We start from the raw sequence: 21,382 nt of genomic DNA, 5'->3' as shown, positions 1-21,382 counted from the left end.
CGGATTACCCAGGAAGTGCTGTGTGGGTCGCAGCTGCTCGCAGTTAGAACTCTGCTCCTTTCCAGAAGAGTCTTGGGCTCTTCCGTCTCTGTAAAAAAAACACTGCAGGCGGTGTGGCTTGTGCACAACAGATTTCCCTCCCGGACAGATCTGCATCTTTGGGAGGCCTCACACCCACATCGTCGTCCTCAGTGATGCCTCCTTGCTATACTCACACAGCAGCAGGAATAAAGGGCCCTGAGGTCTCCCACGAGGGCTCCACCTCAGGAGCCAGTCCCCTCCTGGGGGCTCACCTGTCCATTGTCGCAAAGGTTGGAACTTCAGCACAGGAACAAGTGGAACACAGAACACAGCTTTCAGACACTTGCTTCGTCAGAGCATCTCAAGGGACGGTGGCTGGCTGGTGTCACTTGCCATATCTACACCTGTTCTCCCCCACCTACCAGGGAATGCTGAGGGCAGTGTCTTCAGCCACTGAGGGGTCTTGGGCCTCCAGTTCACAGCTGGAGATGACTGGGTCACTGTTCCTGAAAAGCCAAGTGACTACAGTTGCCTGTAGAGGGGAGACACTCAGCCCCGAGCTTTGAGCAAGCCTGGCCGCAGAGCACATGCACAGGCTTTCCTGTTGACTCGGGGCCTCGTGCAGGGCCAGGGTAGGTGTCCTGGGGAAGCCGTACACTTACACTGCCTGTCTGCCGTCCTCCACCCAGACTAGTTTTCACTTTTCATACCAGACTGAGCCAGTTCCCCAGCCACTGGGGCCCCTAGTCCACCCTCAGTCCCCCGCTCTGGCACCCCCTCCCTGCTGTCCCACTTGGTGTTGGCAGGCAGGGCGATTAGACCTTGCCCCATCCGAGCACCCAGGATGTGGCCCAAGGTGCCACAATGACCCATAATGCCCTTCCCATGCCACCCCTCTTTCTGCTTCCTGCAGCCTCGATGGGCACTTCGGCTGCCACAGGAGGGGACAGGTTGGGTGACCTGATCCCGTCTGCTACCTCTACCCACGATGGCCTGCCCTTTTGCAGATGTTCTTACCTGCCTGCCCAGCTTGGTGCTAAACATCACTCTAGTCATGGGACCGAGTGTCAGGTGTTGACAGCACTGGGGACTCCAGCATGCCCAGGTCCAGGTCCCTCAGGGCTGTGGGAGATGGTGACTGAAATTTCATTTTCGTCACTCATGATGTCAGCAAAGTGTCTGTTCTGGAGAGAAGATGCCACACCAGTTAGCTTTGTACAAAAACAGTGGTACAGGTCATCCCAGCATGAGGGAAGTGGAGACAGGATGATCAGGAATTCAAGGTCATCCTTAGCTTCATAGAGAGTTTCAGGCTAGCCTGAGCTACATACTATCTAAAGAAAGAAAGGAAGGAAGGAAACCAAAATGTTGGGCCAAATGATATGGCTGTGGGTAAACATGCTTGGTTGCATAGCCTGATTGAACCTGAGTTCAATCCCCCAATCCCTCAGCGAAAGAAAAGTTGTTCTTAGATGTGCACCGTGGCGCACACACACACACACACACACACACACACACACACACGTTTTTTTTTTAAGTGGCCCTGAAGCATTTACTACAGTGTCTAGTAAATATTCAGTAAGTGTTGGCCTTTTAAGGGTGAGAAACCAGCTCACACCTTTGATGCCAGCACCCAGGAGGCAGAGGCAGGTGGATCTGAGTCTGAGGCCAGCCTGAGTTACACTGTGGACACTGACTCAAAACAAAAAACACGGCTACCTTGGTCTATACAGCAAAACCTCATCTGGAAAGCCAAAAGGGTAGTGTGTGAAGGAGCACATTGAGCTGTCGTGGGAGAAGCCCTAAGACACACCTGGTGTCGCCTAGAGTTCAGTTCCCAGAACTCACTGGAAGGTACACTAACTGCAGAAGACATTCTAAGGCTGCAGACCCGGGCTCTAGCCGCAGGGAAGCAGCTGCAGTCAGAAGCCAAAGGGGAGGAGACACCTGTGGACGAGCACACTGCACAGAAGGGAACAGCAGGCAGGGCCAAGCAGGACTGAGCGGCAGGTCCCAGCAGGCAACGGCGATGCCAGTCCTGCCGAGTCCCGGCTCAGCCATGCTGCAGCGAGAGCTGAACCACACTGGGATCAGCTGGAGCCCTGTGCAAGGGCCAGGGAAGGGCTGGGGGTCTTTGGAGAAGACATGGATGGCCATGGGAACTTGCCTAGGGGGCAGCAGCTATGTGAGGAAACGGAGGAGCCTCAGGTCCGGGGAAGGGACTTCTGAAGATACCAGTATGGTAGGGTAAAACCTAAGTAGGCTAAAAGCAGTCTGAGCACGGTGACCCTTAGCTGTGATTCCAGCACCTGAAACTTGCACATGGGATGACAAGCTGGAGGACAGCCAAGGCTGCACAGTGAAGGCCAGGCCATCCTGAGCTACATAGCTAGACCCCATGTCAGCAGCAGAAAGTAAATATATACCAAAGGAAGGGTCTGAAGAAAGGTGAAGTCACCAGTACCCTTAAATGTGTTTTTAGAAGTTCCCAAACAGGCTGGAGAGATGGCCTCAGAGGATCAGTTCCCAGAACCCAATCAGGTGGCTCACAAGCACCTCTAACTCCATCTCCAGGGTTTCTGATGCCCTCTCTGGCCTCTGTGGGCACTAGCACACACGTGGCAGCCGGCAGGCAGACTGGCAGGTGTGTGCATGCACGCATGCATACATGTACACACAACCGCAAACAAATCATTTAACCACAATCAGAAAAAACGATAGAAAATGAAGTTCCTGAAGAAATGATGTCACTATAAAGCACATGCCACACAAGTGTGAGGATCTGAGTTTGAATCCCTGGGACCCCTATAAAAGTTGGACACAACACGTGCCTGTAAACAAGGTGCTCCTGTAGAGATGAGGGGTAGAGACTGGAGAATGCTGGGAAATGTGTGGGCCAGCTCACATGGCATCTGCAACAGCAAACAGGAGACTGTCTGGAACAAGGTGGAAGGTAAGCACCAACACCCAAGATTACCTGTGTGGTGGGGGGCGGGAGACTGAAGATGTAACCCAGGGCTTCATGTGTGCAGTAAAGCCTTCTACTACGTATTCAGCCCTAATAATTGCCCTTTTAAAAATATAATCTACTCACTTTATGGGTATGACTATTTTGCCTGCAAGTATGATGTGCCCTCAGAGGTCCTAAAACATTAGATCTCCTAGAAATGGAGTTATAATAGTTGTGAGCCCTTATGTGGGTGCTGGGAACCAAACCCAGGCCTTCTGCAAGAGCAACAAGTACTCTTGACCTCTGAGCCATCTCTCTAGCCCACTAATTATTTCCTTTTAAAAGTGTGTTGTTATTACTGTTATTGTGTATTGTTATTATGTAGATGAGGGCAGAGGGCAGACCACAGAGTGCACTCGGAGGCCAGAGGACAACTTCTTGCCTTCAGTTCTCTCCTGCCGCTGGAAATCTGGGAATCAAACGCGAGTGCCAGGCTTGAGCAGCACGCACCTTTAGCCACTGACCTGTCTCACCGGCCCGCCAATAATTTCTTATATTCGACAATGACCTGGCTTTTGTCCTCTCTGGCTTTGACTGGTGTTACTGAGAATATACAGAATATACAGTAAGTTTTAAAAAGGGAACTATTTCCATCCTCTCTGATTTCTAGCTGTGGAAAGAACAGACTTTTTGTTTTGTTACTTAATGAGTTCTTTCTCTTCGCCTGGAAACAGCGACTTCCTGTTTCTCCTCTTAGCGATTTGGATTATTTTCCTCATTTAGTTTAATGTTGGCAGCTAAGTTGTTATCTAAAGGCTCAAATGGCAACTGAGCAACAATTATAATTCTTTGGGGCTCACTTTACAAATACACTTTATTTAAAAGGAATTTTACGAGGTGATTTTTTTTTTCCTTTTTTCTCCCCAGCAGGATGGGAGACGATGGCTGCCGGTCCCTGGTGCTTTTGGCTATAGCTGGACTTTGCAGGTTCCTCATAGTGCATCTCTGTAATCTCAAGGCTGGACTCGGTCTATGTTTCTAAAAAACATGTATTTATTTTTATGTGCATTCGTGTTTTCCTTGTATGTATATCTGTGTGAGGGTGTCAGGTCTCCTGGAACTGGAGTTACAGACAGTTGTGAGCTGCCATGTGGGTGCTGGGAATTGAACTCGGGTTCTCTGGAAGAGCAGTCGGTGCTCTTAACCACTGAGCCATCTCTCCAGCCCCCAACTCAGTCTACTTTTATGACAAATATACTTACTTAAATAAATTGTAGTTTGTCATGTTAAAATTTACCCTTTGGGGCTGGAGAGATGGCTCAGTGGTTAAGAGCACTGACTACTCTTGCAAAGGAGTAGGGTTCAGTTCCCAGCACCCACATGGTGGTGGGTTTGGTTCCCAGCACCCACATGGTGGTGGTTCACAACCATATTTAACTCTAGTTCCAGGGGATCCAGTTACCTCATCTGACCTTCCAGGCACCAGGCACACACATGGTGAACACACATACATGCAGGCAAAACACTCACATACATTAAATGAATCATTTTCTAAACTTCATACTTTTATACATTAAACTTCATGAAAATAACAGGATATTAACAATATCATGTCTAGGCTGAGGAGACAGTGAAGCGGTTGCCTCCTGTGCACGAGGACCCGACTTCCATCCCTACATAAAGTGCAGGGCCTCACAGATGTGCTTCCAATCCCAACACTAGGGGTGCCCTGACAGCAGACCTCTGGGACTCACTGGCCAGGCAGCCTAGCCTACTGGGTGAGCCCCACACCAGTGAGAGTCCCCGTTTTGAAGGTAGTGAGGTGGTGTCGTGAGGATTGCAGCTGAGGTCCAGCACTGTCTTCTGACCTACACGTGCACATGCACCCACATCTACATCACACACACACACACACACACACACACACACACACACACACAAAATAAAATGTCTAGGGAATGGCGTCAGCAATATGGTGGACGACACTTTAGACTCTCAAATGGTCCTAGACAAGAACACAGATGACCAACTAGAGAAGACTAAACATCTCCCCTAGGTACTCCGGAAACCGGCTGGAGATGTGTAGCAATAAACAAACACAACCAAGAGGAGCCGAAGCTCACAGAGCAGGAAGGGGCCGACGGGGTGGCCAGAGTTAGATCCTCGGGACCGACCCACTTGGCAGAGAAAACCTTGACTCCCACAAGTTCATGTGACCACCCCCACACATGCCTTGGCAAGCACATCCCTTCCCCCAAATAAATGTACAATTAAAAAAATAGTAGGGGCCGGGCGGTGGTGGCGCACGCCTTTAATCCCAGCACTCGGGAGGCAGAGCCAGGCAGATCTCTGTGAGTTCGAGGCCAGCCTGGGCTACCAAGTGAGCTCCAGGAAAGGCGCAAAGCTACACAGAGAAACCCTGTCTCGGAAAACCAAAAAAAAAAAAAAAAAAGAAAAAAGAAAAAGAAAAAGAAAAAAATAGTAGGAAATTGCCTAATTTTTACATGCCATTGTCCCCAGACCTCGCTGGCCTGGTGTGGATTGCAGGAAGCTGTGGTCTAGTCCTGGTTCCCTGCTGCGACCTAAGGAAACTAGATCTACGTCTAACCTGAACAGCCTGAGGCACAGCTCAGCTGTTGAAAACGAGTAAGCAAGGCTTGGTGACAGCTACAGAGGAGGACTGTGGACAGTGGGGTGAGGGGATGTGGGCACACCGAGGACTGACTGAAGGGAGAAGCGGCTAAGACCCCATGGAGAGGCTGGGGTGACGGGAAGAGAAAAGAGAATGGAAGGACTGGATGGGTAAGAGCTGGAGAGGAACGTGCTGAGATGGGGAAGAACTAGACTGAAGGGCTAAAGAGAAGACTAGAGGAACGAGATAGAAGATGAGGAAGAGCCAGATGAGAGACAAGGAGATGAGAGGGGAGCTAAGATGGGAAAGAACTAGATGGGTGAGAACCTAGATGGGGTGGAAGTAAGATGAGAGAATTAAGATAGAACTTAGAGGGGACAGCAGATAGATGCTGAGAGAAGTCAGGCAAGAAAGGAGCCAGGCACGAGAAAAGAAGAGAAACAGCAGATAAATGTAGAGAGAAATCAGGCAAGAAAGGAGCCAGGCATGAGAACAGAGTAGAAGCTGTGTAGAGAGAGAACTGACTCAGAAGAATAAAGTGTATGGACTAAAGAGTTTTGTTTTTAAAGAGTAGATTAATTATCAGCTGGTTGTAGATTCTTCCCGGGCCCTGGAAGAGGACTATCGAGGGGCAGGACCCCCATAGGTCCCGTTATGGATGTGTGTGCGTGTAAGTGTAAGTGCCCACAGAGGCCTGTGGTGTGAGAACTCCCGGAGCTGGAGTCACAGTGGCTTTGTGTCACTGGTATGGTTGCTGGTCCTCTCCAATAGCAGTAAATGCTCTTAACCACTGACCAGCTCTCTGGCTAAGATACATACAATTTTATGTCAACTAAAAAATAATAATCTTTACAAACTGTCAAGACAGAGCTGGAGCGATGGCTCAGTGGTAAAGAATTCTTTCCATTCTCGAGAAACCTAATTCGGATCCCAGCACCCACTTTGGTGGCTCATGACCACCTTAACTCCAGCTCCAAGGGGATGCTTTGCCTCCAGGGGCACCTGTGCACATATGTGCAGACACATAATAAAAAGTAAAAAGCAGCTGGCAGTGGTGGCGCACGCCTTTAATCCCAGCGCTCGGGAGGCAGAGGCAGGCGGATCTCTGTGAATTCGAGGCCAGCCTGGTCAACAGGTGAGATCCAGGACAGGCACCAAAACTACACAGAGAGACCCTATCTCAAAAAAAAACAAAACAAAACAACAACAACAAAATAAAAAGCAAATCTAAAACCAAAGGGTGTTTTTTTTTTTTACCCCGGAGCTGAGGACTGAACCCAGAGCCTTGCGCTTGTTAGGCAAGCACTCTACCACTGAGCTAAATCCCCAACCCCCCCCAAAGGTGTTTAAGATGCTCAAAGTGCTTGTCTGATTGCTGGGAACTGAGCCATCGACCATAGGGCTCAACTGTAGACTTAAACCACAGAAGGCAGAACCAGTGGGTCTCAGGACAGTTCATCTGAAATTATGTAGGAGGGCCAAATGAAAAAAGAATGACCCCACCTTAAAAAAAGAAAAGAAAAGCAGAAGTCACCAGAGTTCAAGGGATTGAAAGAACACAATCAAGTGGACTAAATACGTATTATGCGAGCCCCAGAAGAATGCAGGAAGCAAGGTCCCTAACTGCCCTATTTGAGAAGAGTCATGATCAGCAAACTCCAGGAAAAATGAACTCAAGGAACCCCACACAAACCCACATCATCTGACTGTTGAGGGACAAAGTCAAAGCAGAAATGTGGGGGCTAGAGAGATGGCTTTGCAGTTAAGAGGACCCAAGTTCTGTACCTAGCACCTCTATCTGGCCACAACTACCAGTAACTCCAGTTCCAGAGGACCTGGCATCTGGCATCCCCTTGGCAAACCTTGCATGCATGAAGCGCACAGACAGACAAGTAGGCATGAACACATAAAGGAAAAAGGAAGAAGCATGCATGTGTTATCATTGTGTAGGTTTCCTCCAAGATTGAAGCATTCCACCCAGCAGAGAAGTTCCTTACATAAGAAGGTAAACAATTCAATATTGCTTCAGGAAGTCCCTGAAACTGATCAGATTCGCTAGGCTCCTCCCTGCCATAGTAAACAATAAAAGCTGAGAGTCCCTCTTGGATTAAGTAAAATTGAACTGCAAAGAACACATTCAGACAATCAAAGCTACAAAGAAGACTCTTGAGACCAAACCAGCTGCCTGGAAGAAACAGAAACCTGCCCAGTAGCCTGGAAGAGGTGTAGATCAACTGAGTCAATTGAAAAGGATGCTCTCCAAACTGTTGAGTCTGCAGGCTGTGCTGTGTGCTCCAGGTTCCCAGCTTTGTGAGCTGTCACCCATGCTGGGGTGGGCCTTGGTGATTCAGAAGTCTTTGAGTCATTTCTGCTCCTGTAAGTAACAAGATAGTTTAAATAGGAATGGCCCCCATAGACTCACTGTGTTTGAATGCTTGGCCCATAGGGAGTGACACCATTAGAGGTGTGGCCTTGTTGGAAGAAGTGTGTCACTGTGGAGGCAGGCTGTGAGGTCTCCTACGCTCAGGCTAGGCTTTGTGGGACAGTATTCGCTGCCTGCAGATCAAGATGTAGAACTCTCAGCTACCTCTCTAGCACTGTATCTGCCTGCATGCGGCCAAGCTTCCCCACCATGATGATAGACTAAACTGCTGAAACTGTAAGCCAGCCCCAGTGAAACGTTTTTCTTTTTAAGAGTTGCTGTTAAGACATAACCCCAATAAAAGTCATTCATTCACCAAAGTGTACTTTGGTAGTATCCATACTTTTGTCTTTCATGTGTTCCCTCTCTGGGGTGAATAGACGTGTGTGTGTGTGTGTGTGTGTGTGTGTGTGTGTGTGTGTGTGTGTGTATCTGTGTCTGTGTGTTGCATCTACCCATGAAAAGTTCTGTCACACAACAGTTATATATGTTGGCAAAAAAAGTCTACCAAAAGGTATGAGACTGGTTCTTGCTATGATGGGTCAGCTGTGAACTTATGGTTCTTCTGCTTCTGCCTCCCAGATGTTGTGATAACTGACGGCACCACAGGCAAAGGGAAAACCTTGGAAGCAGAACAAGAACAAGCTGCCATGGAAAGGCATGCTTGGTGAGATACAAGCAATTTCTCAATAAGCCGTGGAAGAAGGATTAAAAGCGATAAACAACTGCCAACTGACAAAATGAGGAAAATTGGGACGTTCTGAGATTTAAACAATGACGAAGACCAGGGAGGACTTCCTGGCCACTGGCACTACCTTACAAGGAGTCAGACCTTTAGCGTGAGAGAGGGCACTAGCAGTGGGAGCTGTGTAAAGAGGCATCTCCCCAAGTGTGCGCGCAAACAGAATCCTGAAGATAAGGATGCTTTAGTAACAGGCCACATTTTCCTACATGACTTGAAAGACAAAACACATCAAAAACAGTAAGTCTATACTGTGTGAGTGAACAACACACAAAGGTGTGATTTTTCAAAAGGAGGGGTTTGCCAGGCAGTGGTGGTGCATTCCTTTAATCCCAGCACTCGGGAGGCAGAGGCAGGCAGATCTCTGAGTGCGAAGCCAGCCTGGTCTACAGAGTGAGTTCCAGGAAAGCTAGAACTGCATAGAGAAACCCTGTCTCAAAAACAAAACAAAACAAAAAGAAAGGGAAAAAGCAGGGGTTTATTTTTATTTATTCCTCTGTGGGGCATGGAGAGAGGGTCTGATCCTCTGGAGCTGGAGTTCCAGGTGTTGTGAGCTGCCTAGGAATGGAACTCTGGTCCTTTGTTAGAGCAGCAACCACTCTTACTCATTTCTCCAGCCCCTCAAAGCTGCAACTTTTGATATTTACAAAATGAGACGGGGCAGACATTTGTAAAGCGTAAAGTTCTTGTATGGGATTCAACATGGCAGAGATTCAAATCAGACTGTCCTAATTTTAGGATACTAAGAGAAAACATGTTGACTGGAGAGGCAGCTGGCTCAGTGGTTAAAAGCACTGGCTGCCCTTGCAGAGGACCCAGGTTCTCTCCCCACATGCCAGTTCACAGCCATCTGTAACTCCAGTGCCAGGGGATCTGATGCCACCTTTTGGCCTCCAAGGGTACTGCATGCATGTGGTGTACAGACATACATGTAAGCAAAACACCCATGCACATTTTTTTTTTCCTGAGACGGGATTTCTCTGTGTAGTTTTAGTGCCTGTCCTAGATCTCGCTCTGTAGACCAGGCTGGCCTCGAACTCACAGAGATCCGCCTGGCTCTGCCTCCCAAGTGCTGGAATTAAAGGCGTGCGCCGCTGCCGCCGCCGCCGCCGCCGCCACCGCCACCGCCACCACCACCTGACCATAATTTTTTTTTAATGAAAAAAGAGACAACATATTTTTAGAAAGTATTTATAAGACTTATGTCGATAGAAATGAGGGATCCAAACAATGTGTCACTACAAAGCCGATCACTGACCCTCACAGAAAGGCAGCAATGAAAGACAAGCCACGAAGGAGAGACAGTGAAGACAAACCACAGCATAGGCCTTCCTGTTAGTCATCACTTTAAATGTAAATGGGTTGAACCCCTCCAAAGACACAGAACAGCAGAATGCATTAAAAACAAAGTAAGAACCGGGATGCAGCTGCGTTCTTCTGTCTAGAAGAGAAGCCCATCAGATCTAAGGACCCTCAGACCCTCAGAATGAAATAAAAGGATTCTATTTAAATGGTGAAGAAGTGTGTGTGTGTGGGGGGGGAGAGATCTATGCCAAGGCTAACAGGAATCAAAGGACATTACAGAACACCAACTCAGTTAACCAGAGACACTGTTCAAGCTCACACTAAACATCACTCTTAACTATCAGAAGACGTGGCAGAAGGGAGGGAGAAACAGTTCTGGCACACAGCCTGTCTTCAGCAGAGACAGCAGGGTGCAGGGGTGAGGGTAGAGGACCTGAACACCATAGGCAAGTGGGCCAGACACACAACGCTGGCTCTACTTAGAAGCAGCACAGTGTCTGTGTATATGTGTGTATCTTTTGTGTTTTGCAGGACTGGAGATTGAATTCAAGGCTTCATGCATGCTAGGCAAGCGCTCTACCATGGAGGCACAACCTTACTCACAACACATTTTTTCCCAAGGGCACCTCAAATATTACGTGGGGCCAACCAGGTGTTAGGCCACAGAACAAATCTGAAACCTTACAAGGCTGGAGGCATGGGCTGGTGAGGTGGCTTGGCACTTCCCGCCAAGTCTGACAACTTGAGTTCCACTCCCAGGTCCCACATGGCAGGAGGAGGAACCACTTCCTGAAAGCAGTCTTCTGACACCCACATGTGCTACAACCGCCCCCCACACACACTCAAGTCCTAGCATGTTTCACAATCATAAATAGGAAAAATCTAGAAACTAGCCATAGAAGAAAAACTGAAAAACTCCCAAATGTGAAAACTACACACCAAATGTTAGAAACCTGTCCAGCTACTGGCCAGTCGGCTTTTTTATTAACCCAATCACAGCAACGTATATTCACACAGTGTAAGTGTAAAGGAATATCCCACAGAATAGAAGTATACCGGACTCAGTTTACATACACAAACACCATCAGTTGACTGCCAGTTGCAAAACTTTAAAAAAAAAAAAAGTCATAAGGAAATGGTGTTGGGAAAATAATATACACATGCAAAAGAATTAAGCTGCATACTTACCTTAGACCAGATATATGTGTTTACTCAAAATGGGACAAAAATATAAAACACATCAAAATTAAATACTTACTCTCAGACCATGGAGACTGAGGCAGAAGAATTGCTTCAAGTCAGCTTGAATGGCTGGCCACACAGTAAGTTCCAGGTCAACCTGAGCTAAAGCAAAATCCTGTCTTAATAAATCAATTGAAGGCTTGGGCAGGACTGGAGAAGAGCACTTTCCAAGTGTGCACAGCACCCTGGGTCTGTCTGATTCCCAGAGCATCATAAACGGGCACAGCGATACAAAGTGCATTTGGTCCCAGCACTTGGGAGTTGGAGGCAGATGATCAGAACTTAAGATTATCCTCAGCTATATAGCAAAACTGAGACGAGCCCGGGCTATAGAAGACCATCTTTAAGAAGGAAAGAACTCTTACACATTTACACACACACACACACACACACACACACACACACACACACACACACAAAATTTTAACTTACCTCAAAATGGTAGTCCTCTATACATGTGACCTCTATCAATTCTGAACAGACACTCTTGAGCACAACTCCAGATATCACTACCACATTGGGCTGAGAATACCTTGGCTCATGTCACAATGGCATCCTGGGTCTCCTGTTGTGAGACCCTCATTTATTCTTGGTCTGGGCATTTACTGGGAAAGACCCCTTCCTGTCCTGACCATGTCTGTAATGTTGGTTGCCAGCAGAGGGCAGAGGCAATCCAGAGGGATGGCATGGCTGAGCCTGGCAGGGAACCTCAGGCCTCTTCCTCCCCAGTAACACTGCTTCTAGACTAGCTTTGGCAGGGGGAGAATCAAGGGCTGCTTCACTATTCAAGCCTGGTGCAGCAGGATGACCTTGATGTCATCACCCGCCATCAACTCCCGCTATTTCAGTATCTAAGACACTTTCTCAACAAGGGAACAACTCTCCGGAAACTGAGGAGCATAGGTGGCCATGAAGAACCAGCAGGAACGTCCGACAGATACCATGCTGCCCCTCGGCCTCAGTCCGTCAGTAATCCAGGGGGCAGCTCAGCGGGATGGAGTTCAGCAGGTTGAAGTACAATCTCACTTGTTGCAGGGCTGGCTCTGGGACCTTGGGAAGGCTCCTCGGCCTCTCTGAGCAGGCAATTCCTTTTCTGTAATGTGCAGAGCCATCCCTCTCTTCGACTGAGGTCCCACAGAGCCCAAGGACTGGGGATGGGTACAAAGACACTAAGAGGCTACTGGGGCCAACCAGCCGCCGAGGAGCTCGTAGCCAGGTCAGTCAGTCCGGCTGTATGCTGAGGTGTGCGGCAACCAGGAGGCTGCGTTCCTCAGACTTGACTTCTCAGACTAGGGTAAGCTCAGCTTCAAGAGACAGTCTCTGTAAGCTGGGGACACTGGGAAGGTAGATGAGAGTCCAAGGCCAAGAAGGGGCTGTGTCTACCCACCCCCACATGTCAAAAGCAGCTGTGCAGAGTCCTCGTAGAAAGTTGGCACCTGTCAACGTCAAACTCCTTTAGATTCAACTCAGCCTGTGTTTAAGTAGGAGGACACGTCCTGTGTCATGCCGACGTCACAGCTGTGTGCTTAGGCCTGTCTCGTGTCCGCTGGTACATTGGTTCATACTGCTTTCCCAAAATGGAGGACCTGGCCAGGGTTGAGACTGGATACTGAAAGCCAGCCGAGCATCCAACAGGGGCCACAGAGATGGGTACAGACAGCAGGATGAACATGGACAGGCCTGGCACACTGCCCAAGTCAGGACTGGCATTCCTACCGCCTGGCTTTAAACAGGCTGGTTTGCTTTGACCCTGGGAGCCCAGCCCTCACCCACCTGTGCCCATGGCCACTGTGTCCGCACAGCAGCATGCACCATCATCTAGAAGCCACACACCACTCTGTCCAGATGACACACAGAAACATGCTAACACAAAAACAGGTGACAACAAATACTTTTGTAAAATATTTATTCTAAAAAAAAAAAATCACACTGTACAAATTTAGCTAGAACCTTCTCAATGCTCAGATTTATAAAAATGTCAACATAACAGAGACTAAAAGGGACAAACTTTCACCGCTTTCTTTTGAAGTTAGGAAGGAAAAACAAAATGATTTTTTTTTGTTTGTTTGTTTGTTTTTTGTTTTCTTTTCCTGGTACAATGATAGTAAATTTCTAAAAGATAGCCAACAGGCCAGCGTCAAATGTGCAAGCTTGGCCTGCTGGCCTCCACAGTTCCATTTCTGCCCAGCTGAATCAGAATCCATGAGGTCAAGTGCAGCTTTCCCCGCAGGTGATGCGGGCTCACTGAGACTTAGTGAGATTCCCAGAGCCAGTGATAGACAGAGTGACCGACCATCTGTGCTGAGAGGAGGAAGCCTGTCTGTCTGTCTGCTCCTGATTCCTGCTTCTCTAACACTGTGGATTTCCTGGACCCCGTTGAAGGTCTGTGCACAGCACGCAACTGCTCTGAGGTGTAGTTTCTGGAAGTTAAGGGGATGTAGGGACCTCTTCAATCTGCCCGTCACACTGAGGCAGGAGTACCACAAGAGGCAATCCCAGCCTGGGAATCGGTAAACTAAAAAGCATCTCAGAAGCTGCTTAGCTGGGCTCTGCCATCTCTAACAGCCTGGCCACTTGGTGTGCAGGGGGCTCCCTTCAGGACAAATCTCAAGCTCTTCCACACACAAACTACTGGGAAAGTAACTAAATAAAGTGGGTAACAAGGCAGAGCGAGGTCTCAACAGCCATGGGCTCAGAGGCTGAGAGGCACATTTCACATTCCGGGTGAGGTGACAGCTGAGGTCACAGCCATGGGTGCCAGGCAGGGTCCATGCGACACAGGTTGTCCAGGCTATTGGCAGCGGCCACCAGGGTGTTCACCTTGCTTTCCCCGCCATCGAACTGGGCCAAGTTGTGCAGGCGGGTCATGATGGCAGTGACGGCTTTCTGAACCAGGGAGACCAGCTGCTGGCTGTCCATGTTCTCGGGCTGCCCGGCGGCCGACAACGGGGAGGAAGTGTCTTCCTGGGTCTTTTTATGCCAAGCAATGATCTCGTCCCGGAGCACAGTTTTCAGAATGCCGTCCACCTGTGCAAAGGAGAGGGAAAGGGCTTGTGTCCCGCCAGGAGTGACGGGGCAGCTTTATGTGGGCCATCTAACAAGAATGGCCAGGGCCAGGCTGCCACCCGGGACTGAGCAAAGCACTTCTTCTGACAGTGCTGGGATAATCGGCTGAGAATCCATTAGAATGTAGCCAGGGTCCCGGGCACAGAGAGGACACCCGGAAATGGCAGGCTTGAAGGATGTGTCCTGCCACTGTACTCAGAGCAGACAGCCCTGTGCTTGCCAGGGTGCTGAGGGCGTCTCGGTGAGGTAGGCAAGTGAAGGGTAAGTAAAGTCAGTCCTGGCTTGGCTTGAGACACACACACACACACACACACACACACACACACACACACACACACACACACACACACTTCTCTGAACAAGGCCACTGAGTCACTGACATACAGCTCCCCAGCAACCCTTAGCAACTCCCATTTTGCGGGAAACACATCCTGAAACATATTTTGGAAGTTAGAGACACGAGGCTAATCTGGACTGGTTTTGGTAGCATACACGGTAAGATCGACTGTTCTCTGAATTAACTCCTAGGTGAAAAAATATCCTATTTACCATCTTATGTCTATGGTAATAATATTATGAATTAATTATGAATAAGTAGGCATTCATGAGCAGTCAACTGAGGCTTATATAACTCAAGCCTGTTAATCAAAACAAAAACCCACCTACACTTCACACTCCTAGGGATCAACTCTTCCTTCTCTTTCTGCTCCAGGTTCACACTTCATCTTTGAATACCCCTTGCTATTTGCCTATCTGTCAACTGTCTATTTTTAAACATTTTAGAATAATTTTATGAATTTCAATGTTTTCGCCTGCAGCATTTACGTGTACATGTATGCCTAGTGCCCGCATGAGTCACTATAGTTACAGATGGTAATGAGCCACCATGTGGGTGCTGGAAATTGAACTGGGGTCCTCAGCAAAAGCAGTGAGTGCTCTTAACCAACAGAGCCAACTCTCCAGCCTCAAAACACCTCGTCTATAGCAGCAACCATTGGCACTACCAGTACACCGTGTATCCTGGGTGTTTGTGTCTGCTCGGGCCTCATTCCAACCCTGCAGAAGGGAGGCAGCGAGCGAGCCAGGAAATACTTCAGCCCTTTCATGTCAGCGTCCCATCGTGTAAGATGGAAGCTGAAGCTGCTCCAGAGAACTACAAAGCAGTGCTCCAACCAAGGACTCGAGGGTCCTTTTGGCAAAGTGACCTCCCTTTCATTCTGTACGTCTTTAGACAAGGAACATTCCAGACCTTCTCCAAACACTCCACTCTAACACCTCCCTCCTGAGCTCGTTTGCAGGCCTGAGCACCACTGAGCGCCCAGGCGGCATTACGGAGTGGTCCAGGCCGCTCACGCGAGGACGCTGAGACCCACCTTGAAGTTGGGCTGTGCAAAGCACCGTGCAACAGCAATCATGGAGGCCGTCAGCGGGCCCGAGACCCCGATGGTGGTCAGGAACTCAGAAATGTTGGGCGTGAGGCGGAAAGGGACTGGACGGTTCGCGTCCAAGTCCCCAGTTGCATCGTTTATGTCGAATCGGAAGTAAGCCACATTCAGCTTGCCTGTGTCCTACATTTTAGAGGGAGACATTTTTAAGCTCCACCCTGGCAGGACAGAGGGGTCAAAGCAGGGTCTAGCTGTTGACAGCAAATTACCTGAGCAATCTGTAACATCTCAGGGTTGAGTCTATTGAGATGCAGGACGAACTCTGCAAAGCCGATGAGCGCCAGCTGGATGGTGAACATCTTGCGGAAGGTCCAGTAGTCTGTAGCATTGGGGAAGGTGTGCAGGGCCCACTCCTTCAGCATGCTGCGGGGGACCATGTTGCTCTGGACCTCTTTGAGAATATCTCGGAGGACCTGGAACACACATCACTCTATGAGTCTTTGCCCATGTTTCCTGGCAGATGGAAAGCTCTTGTATTGCAACTCCTGGTTCACTTAGCATCTGACTCAACACTGCAGACCTCGGTTTCCCTCTGAGCTTGATGGACCCACTGCCAGTGAGACTGTCTGAATAGAAGCCACGGCTGTGTGGAGCATGCCTCTCAAGGTCAACACTCAAAGCTACTGTCACCTTTGCTGCCTCAGAATGCAACATCCAGCTAACAGAAGGGACAAAGGACAGCTGGATACCAATATCCTTTAAATCATGTAGAGAGAGAAGTGTCATAAACCAAAGAGTTAATTAAAAAAAAAAAAAGACCACACATTTGCATGAACTCAGTTCTGTGCTGCAAGACACCAAATCCCAGGAAGTGAGACAGCTTTAGTCTAACTGGGAAAGGCCAACACCAATTTGTCCAGGTCTCTAGAAACTGCAAGCTCCTAACAACGATCAGATGAACTCATCTAGGAACAGCAGGCTCAGTCCTGGCAAGAACAGTGGCCCTGGCGGCACTTTCACGTATCTTTCTGCCAGTCTCCTCCCCACCTCCACAGTGGCCAGGACTGCTAGCCCTCACCCTGGAGTTACCCCCCACCTGACCTATCTGCCCGACAGGGGCTGTCCCTGTTTCAATGACGTTCACTCAGTGATACAAGGTTTACTGAAAGAAGGGAAGGGAACTATTTAACACTGCAGGGGCAGAGACCACACCATCAGCTAGAGCCTGCAAGAGCCTGGCCAAACACAAGAGCTGGTGTAGGAGATGGGGTGGGAAGGGCAGTGGCTCTGACAGCTCCAGAACATTCCAGGAACCTAAAAGGTCAAGTGTGTTTAACTGGATGTGACCCCAGCTCTGCCCCAGTGGCAGTGAGAGCGAAGGCAAAACTACAAACTGTTGAACGTGCTGACGGCACGGCCCAGACAGACAGACACCATCAAAACAGACACGAGCATGTTGGCTCAAACATCTAAGAACATCTGTCACATCAAGGGTTGGGGTGGTAGTTTAGTGGTAGACTGCTTTTCTAGCATATGTAAGGCCCAGTACTACCAAAACACACACATTCACACAAACACACCCATCAAACCATCTATCAACTACCAAACTGAGTGAATTTTAATGGCTACAGGTGACAGAGGAACAGGTTAGGTCCAGGAAGTCACGACGCCATATAAAAATGTCTAGAATTCACTATAAAAAGCCCAATCCGGGGCTGGAGAGATGGCTCCGCAGCAGGCTGCTATTGCAGAGGACCTGGGCTGGGTTCCCAGCATCCACGATGCTGCTTGCAACCTTATGTAACTCTAGCTGCAGGGGATCCACCAACCTCTGTGACCTTCAAGGGCACCAGACATGCAGATGGTGCAGAGATATGCATTCAGGCAAAACAGCCATATACATAAAAGTGGACACTTCGACAAACTGTCCAACTTAAAAATGGTAGAGGGCTTGAACAGGTATCATGAAAGGAAAAAAGGTAAACAGCCAGTAATACAGGAAAGACTGTGGTCATCACTGGGGAGCGACTACTAGTACTCATGCCCTCCAGGGTGGCTACAGTGGGGAAAAGGGGGGCAGGCAATAAACAAGGACGCAGAGGAATCAGGACACACACTGCTAAAATGCTCAACATGGAGTCACTATGTAACCCAACAATTCTACACCTGGGTGTAGAGATAAATACATACTCAGAAGTGAACACATATTCACACAGACAAGTATGACAAAGTCCACAGCAGCTGTCACTATAGAGCCAAAAGTAAGTATCCAAAGCCCACCAACTGATAAATGGACACACTAAAAGCACGGCGCTCATAGACTAGAATATAATGCGGCAATGTAAAAGGACCAGCGTGCTGACACAGGCTAGCAGAGTGGATCAAATCACTCTAAGTGAGAAGTCAGACCCAAAGTCCAATTATATTCACGGCATGCCAAGAACAGGCAACACCAGACGCAGAAGACCCATGGTCCACTTGGGGCTGGGGGGGCTGGGATTTGGAGAGAGATGGGGAGTGGCAGCTGATGGCCATACAGCTGAGAATCGGCTACAGACACCCAAGGCCTTCGAGGATGGCTTTTACAGCATGAAATTTCATCTCAATAAAAGTGCTATTAAAACCACCGGAATGGAGCAGAGTTAGCACAAACCAACCAGGTGTAGAGAGGAAGCTGGGGAGCTGGGAGTCACCCAGCGGGGCCAGTATTTCTACTCAGGCAGTGCCTGTGAGTGAACCAACACCATTCCTCGGGCTACCGGCGAAGCACCTAAGCTTTAGCTAGAGGCTTCCTCTGTCAGAGCAGAATGATGGTGCCTCTCTCATGAACATCTCACATCTACCCAAGGGGCACACACAATGACCAAGCCGTGACCTGTGCTATAAAATACCCAATTCTCAACTGAGGGGGCCTCAGTTCTGTCTAGAAGCCTATGAGTAAGCAGGGACTTACTCCCTCTGCCTGAAGAGGCGGGGAACTGCCTCAGACCCTGCCAGCCAGGACCACCTCAGGCTCTCCCTGCTCAGGAGGTGGAAAGGATGCCCTATGGGCTCTAGCCTCCTAAATAAAGCCCAATGTTGCAGGATCCAAAGAAACTACAATGAGCCCCGGGCAACACAGGGCAGGTCATGGCTTCCACCCCGTGGCCTCTCCTGGTAATGCACAGAAGGACCCCATGGCACCTGGGGAGGGGCCAAAACAGCTGCCTCTTGCCGCTCCACACAACCCTGGACAAAATCTTCCCAGCCAAGGGCAGGAATCTGCAAATAAGGAGAGGGCCCTCTGTCACCCTGGGAGCACAGGCTGTCTGAGCTTCCTATGGCCCACTCGGCGCTCCTGCCCCAGGCAACCCAAACAGCTGGGTCCCAAAGGTTTCAGTCGGTCATGTTTTATATTTCAGAAACCCCACAGGGTCTAGATGTGTGCTACCCAATGTCACTGGCTGCCAAGTGAGCATGCCATCCACTGGTGTTTAAAGTCTAATTTCTGAGCTTTTCCCTAAGTGCAGGGCAGGGACAATGGACTCTCTGAGGTCAAGAGCCTCACCACAAACCCCCTGCAGCAGATGGCCACCGGCCATCTGACCTCTCCCATCTCATGAGAAGTGAGCAGTCCCTCTCGGAACATCCCACTGTAACCAAGCAGCATGGACAGAGGCCCCGGGCAGCAGCTGGCCTCCTGCCTGGTACCTGGTGGCTGGCCTGCGTTCCCCGGGCCTGCACTGTGGCCAGCCTGTCGTAGTAACGGGAGATGGGGTTGTCGTGCTCAATGCCCTTCTTGGCACAGCGCTGCTTGTAGATCTCCACGAGGGAAAGTGAGGAGGGATTGTCTTCCACGAGGCGCATCTGTGGGGACACAGCCACCACCCGAGGAACTGGGGAGGAAAGAGGACAAGGTGAGGGAGAGTGACCGGGTCAGCACTCAGCATTCCCTTTCGGCCACCAGAGCTGAAGAGCCCAGGTCACATAACCTCAATTACAGCAGATGCCATAAAGCACCACCCATAGGGTTAAGTCCTCACTGGGTGCTCCAAGCATCCTTCAGCAAGGACCCGACCCACCGCTCACTCTTTACAGAGTGGCTGGACACCACTCTGACTCTAGCGCACCTGTTACATGTGTGGACCCGCACCTACAAGGGCTGCCTCCATCTCTGCATAGAAGATAACTGACATTTCTCTGTGACCTGGGGTTCAGTGATGGACTCCATTCATCACAGAAATCCAACAGTCTGTTCCCACGACTACTACAGAGCTGAGGTGTGGCTCCTGGAGCGGTGTGTATTTGGGGATGGCACCTGTCATGGCCAAACTACTGAGCTCCAGTTGGAAGCAGCCCAGCAGGTTGGCACAGCACCTGCATGGCACCACAGCTGTCTCCCTATGATGCCAGCTGGCAGAGTCACGGACTTGTGAGCACTTGGGTTCATCTTCATGGGGACAGTCCCCATGATTAGACAAGATAATAATTAAGATGCTACTTGAAGAAATAAAGTCGGCTGGAGGGAGCGGAGACTGACTGCCTTCCTGGTGCACCCTGTTCTGGCTGCTGAGCCCCAAACATGGGTACTGCATGTGGGCTGCACCACGGGTGCAGCGTTTTCTCATCTGAGATCTGGCCTGCTGCCCTGACTTCCATCCAGGAGACAATCCCCATAGTGATCCCAGACACCAGGCTGGACTTGGTACCATCTACCAACCCAGGGATAGGAAGCAGCACTCACCAACAACACATACATACTACAGCACACACAACTTTCTGATAGGACTAATTTCTTCAGGTTGCTTTTTGAATTCAAAAGATTTATTTTAGCTAGGCATGGTGGTACATGTCTTTAATCTCAGCACTGGGGAGTACATAGTGAGTTCCAGGACAGCAAGGCTACATAGTGAGCCCCTATCGCAAAAAAACAAAAAATATATAACAAACTAACAAACAAAACAACACCTCTCCAAACCTAAAGATTTTTATATATTTATTCATCTTTTAAATTTTTTTTTTTGAGACAGGGTTTCTCAGTATAGCCTTGGTTGTTCGTTTTTTAGTTCTTAAAAAGATTTATGTGTATGTGTGTGTATTTTGCTTGAATGTATGTATGTGCACCATGAGAATGCCTGGGACCCACAGAGACCAGGAAAGAGTGACAGATGGCTGTGAGTTGCCATGTGGATGCTGGGAAACAAACCCAGTCCTCTTAAGTGCTGAGCCATCTCGCTAACTCTTTATTTGTATTTTAATTATATATATATATTATTTATATATATATAATATACATTGTGTCTGTGTGTGGTTATGTGCATGAGTGCAGTTCTCATGGAGGACAGAAGAGGGCGTCAGATGCTCTGGAACTGACTGGCGTGACAGGAAATGAAGTGGGAGCTGGAAACCTATCTCTTGCAAGAGCAGCATGTCTCATGCACTGAACCATCTTTTCCGGCCCCTGAATCTACAGATTTTGGGATATTAAAAGCTAAAGGTCAGATGTCTCTGATCAAAATGAGCTAGGTTAAGCTGGACAGAGTGGCACACATCTTTAATTCCAGCACTTGGGAGGCAGAAGCAGGCAGATCTCCGAGTTCCAGGCCAGAGAGACTGTCTCAAAAAAAAAAAAAAAAAA

The 21,382-nt window shown here is 49.1% G+C and overlaps 1 protein-coding gene across 1 annotated transcript in view; it reads right to left on the bottom strand.

Moving 5' to 3' along the window:
* Window positions 1-13,203: 13,203 nt before the first annotated feature.
* The window catches only part of LOC114707583 (transformation/transcription domain associated protein), a 97,475-nt gene continuing 89,296 nt past the window's right edge, over window positions 13,204-21,382 (bottom strand). Inside the window, exons 70-73 of the mRNA XM_037198542.1 lie at window positions 19,456-19,640; window positions 16,035-16,238; window positions 15,754-15,948; window positions 13,204-14,341 (exon numbers count right to left, since the gene is read on the bottom strand). Of these exons, the coding sequence (XP_037054437.1) occupies window positions 14,057-14,341; window positions 15,754-15,948; window positions 16,035-16,238; window positions 19,456-19,640 (869 nt within the window). The 3' untranslated portion in view covers window positions 13,204-14,056. The remainder of the gene's footprint in view (window positions 14,342-15,753; window positions 15,949-16,034; window positions 16,239-19,455; window positions 19,641-21,382) is intronic.

This window comes from Peromyscus leucopus, chromosome 23, assembly GCF_004664715.2.
Source record: "Peromyscus leucopus breed LL Stock chromosome 23, UCI_PerLeu_2.1, whole genome shotgun sequence".
Classification (NCBI taxonomy): Eukaryota; Metazoa; Chordata; class Mammalia; order Rodentia; family Cricetidae; genus Peromyscus; species Peromyscus leucopus.
The sequence above is the reverse complement of the archived record's forward strand: the minus strand, read 5'-3'. Positions and strand labels throughout refer to the sequence as shown.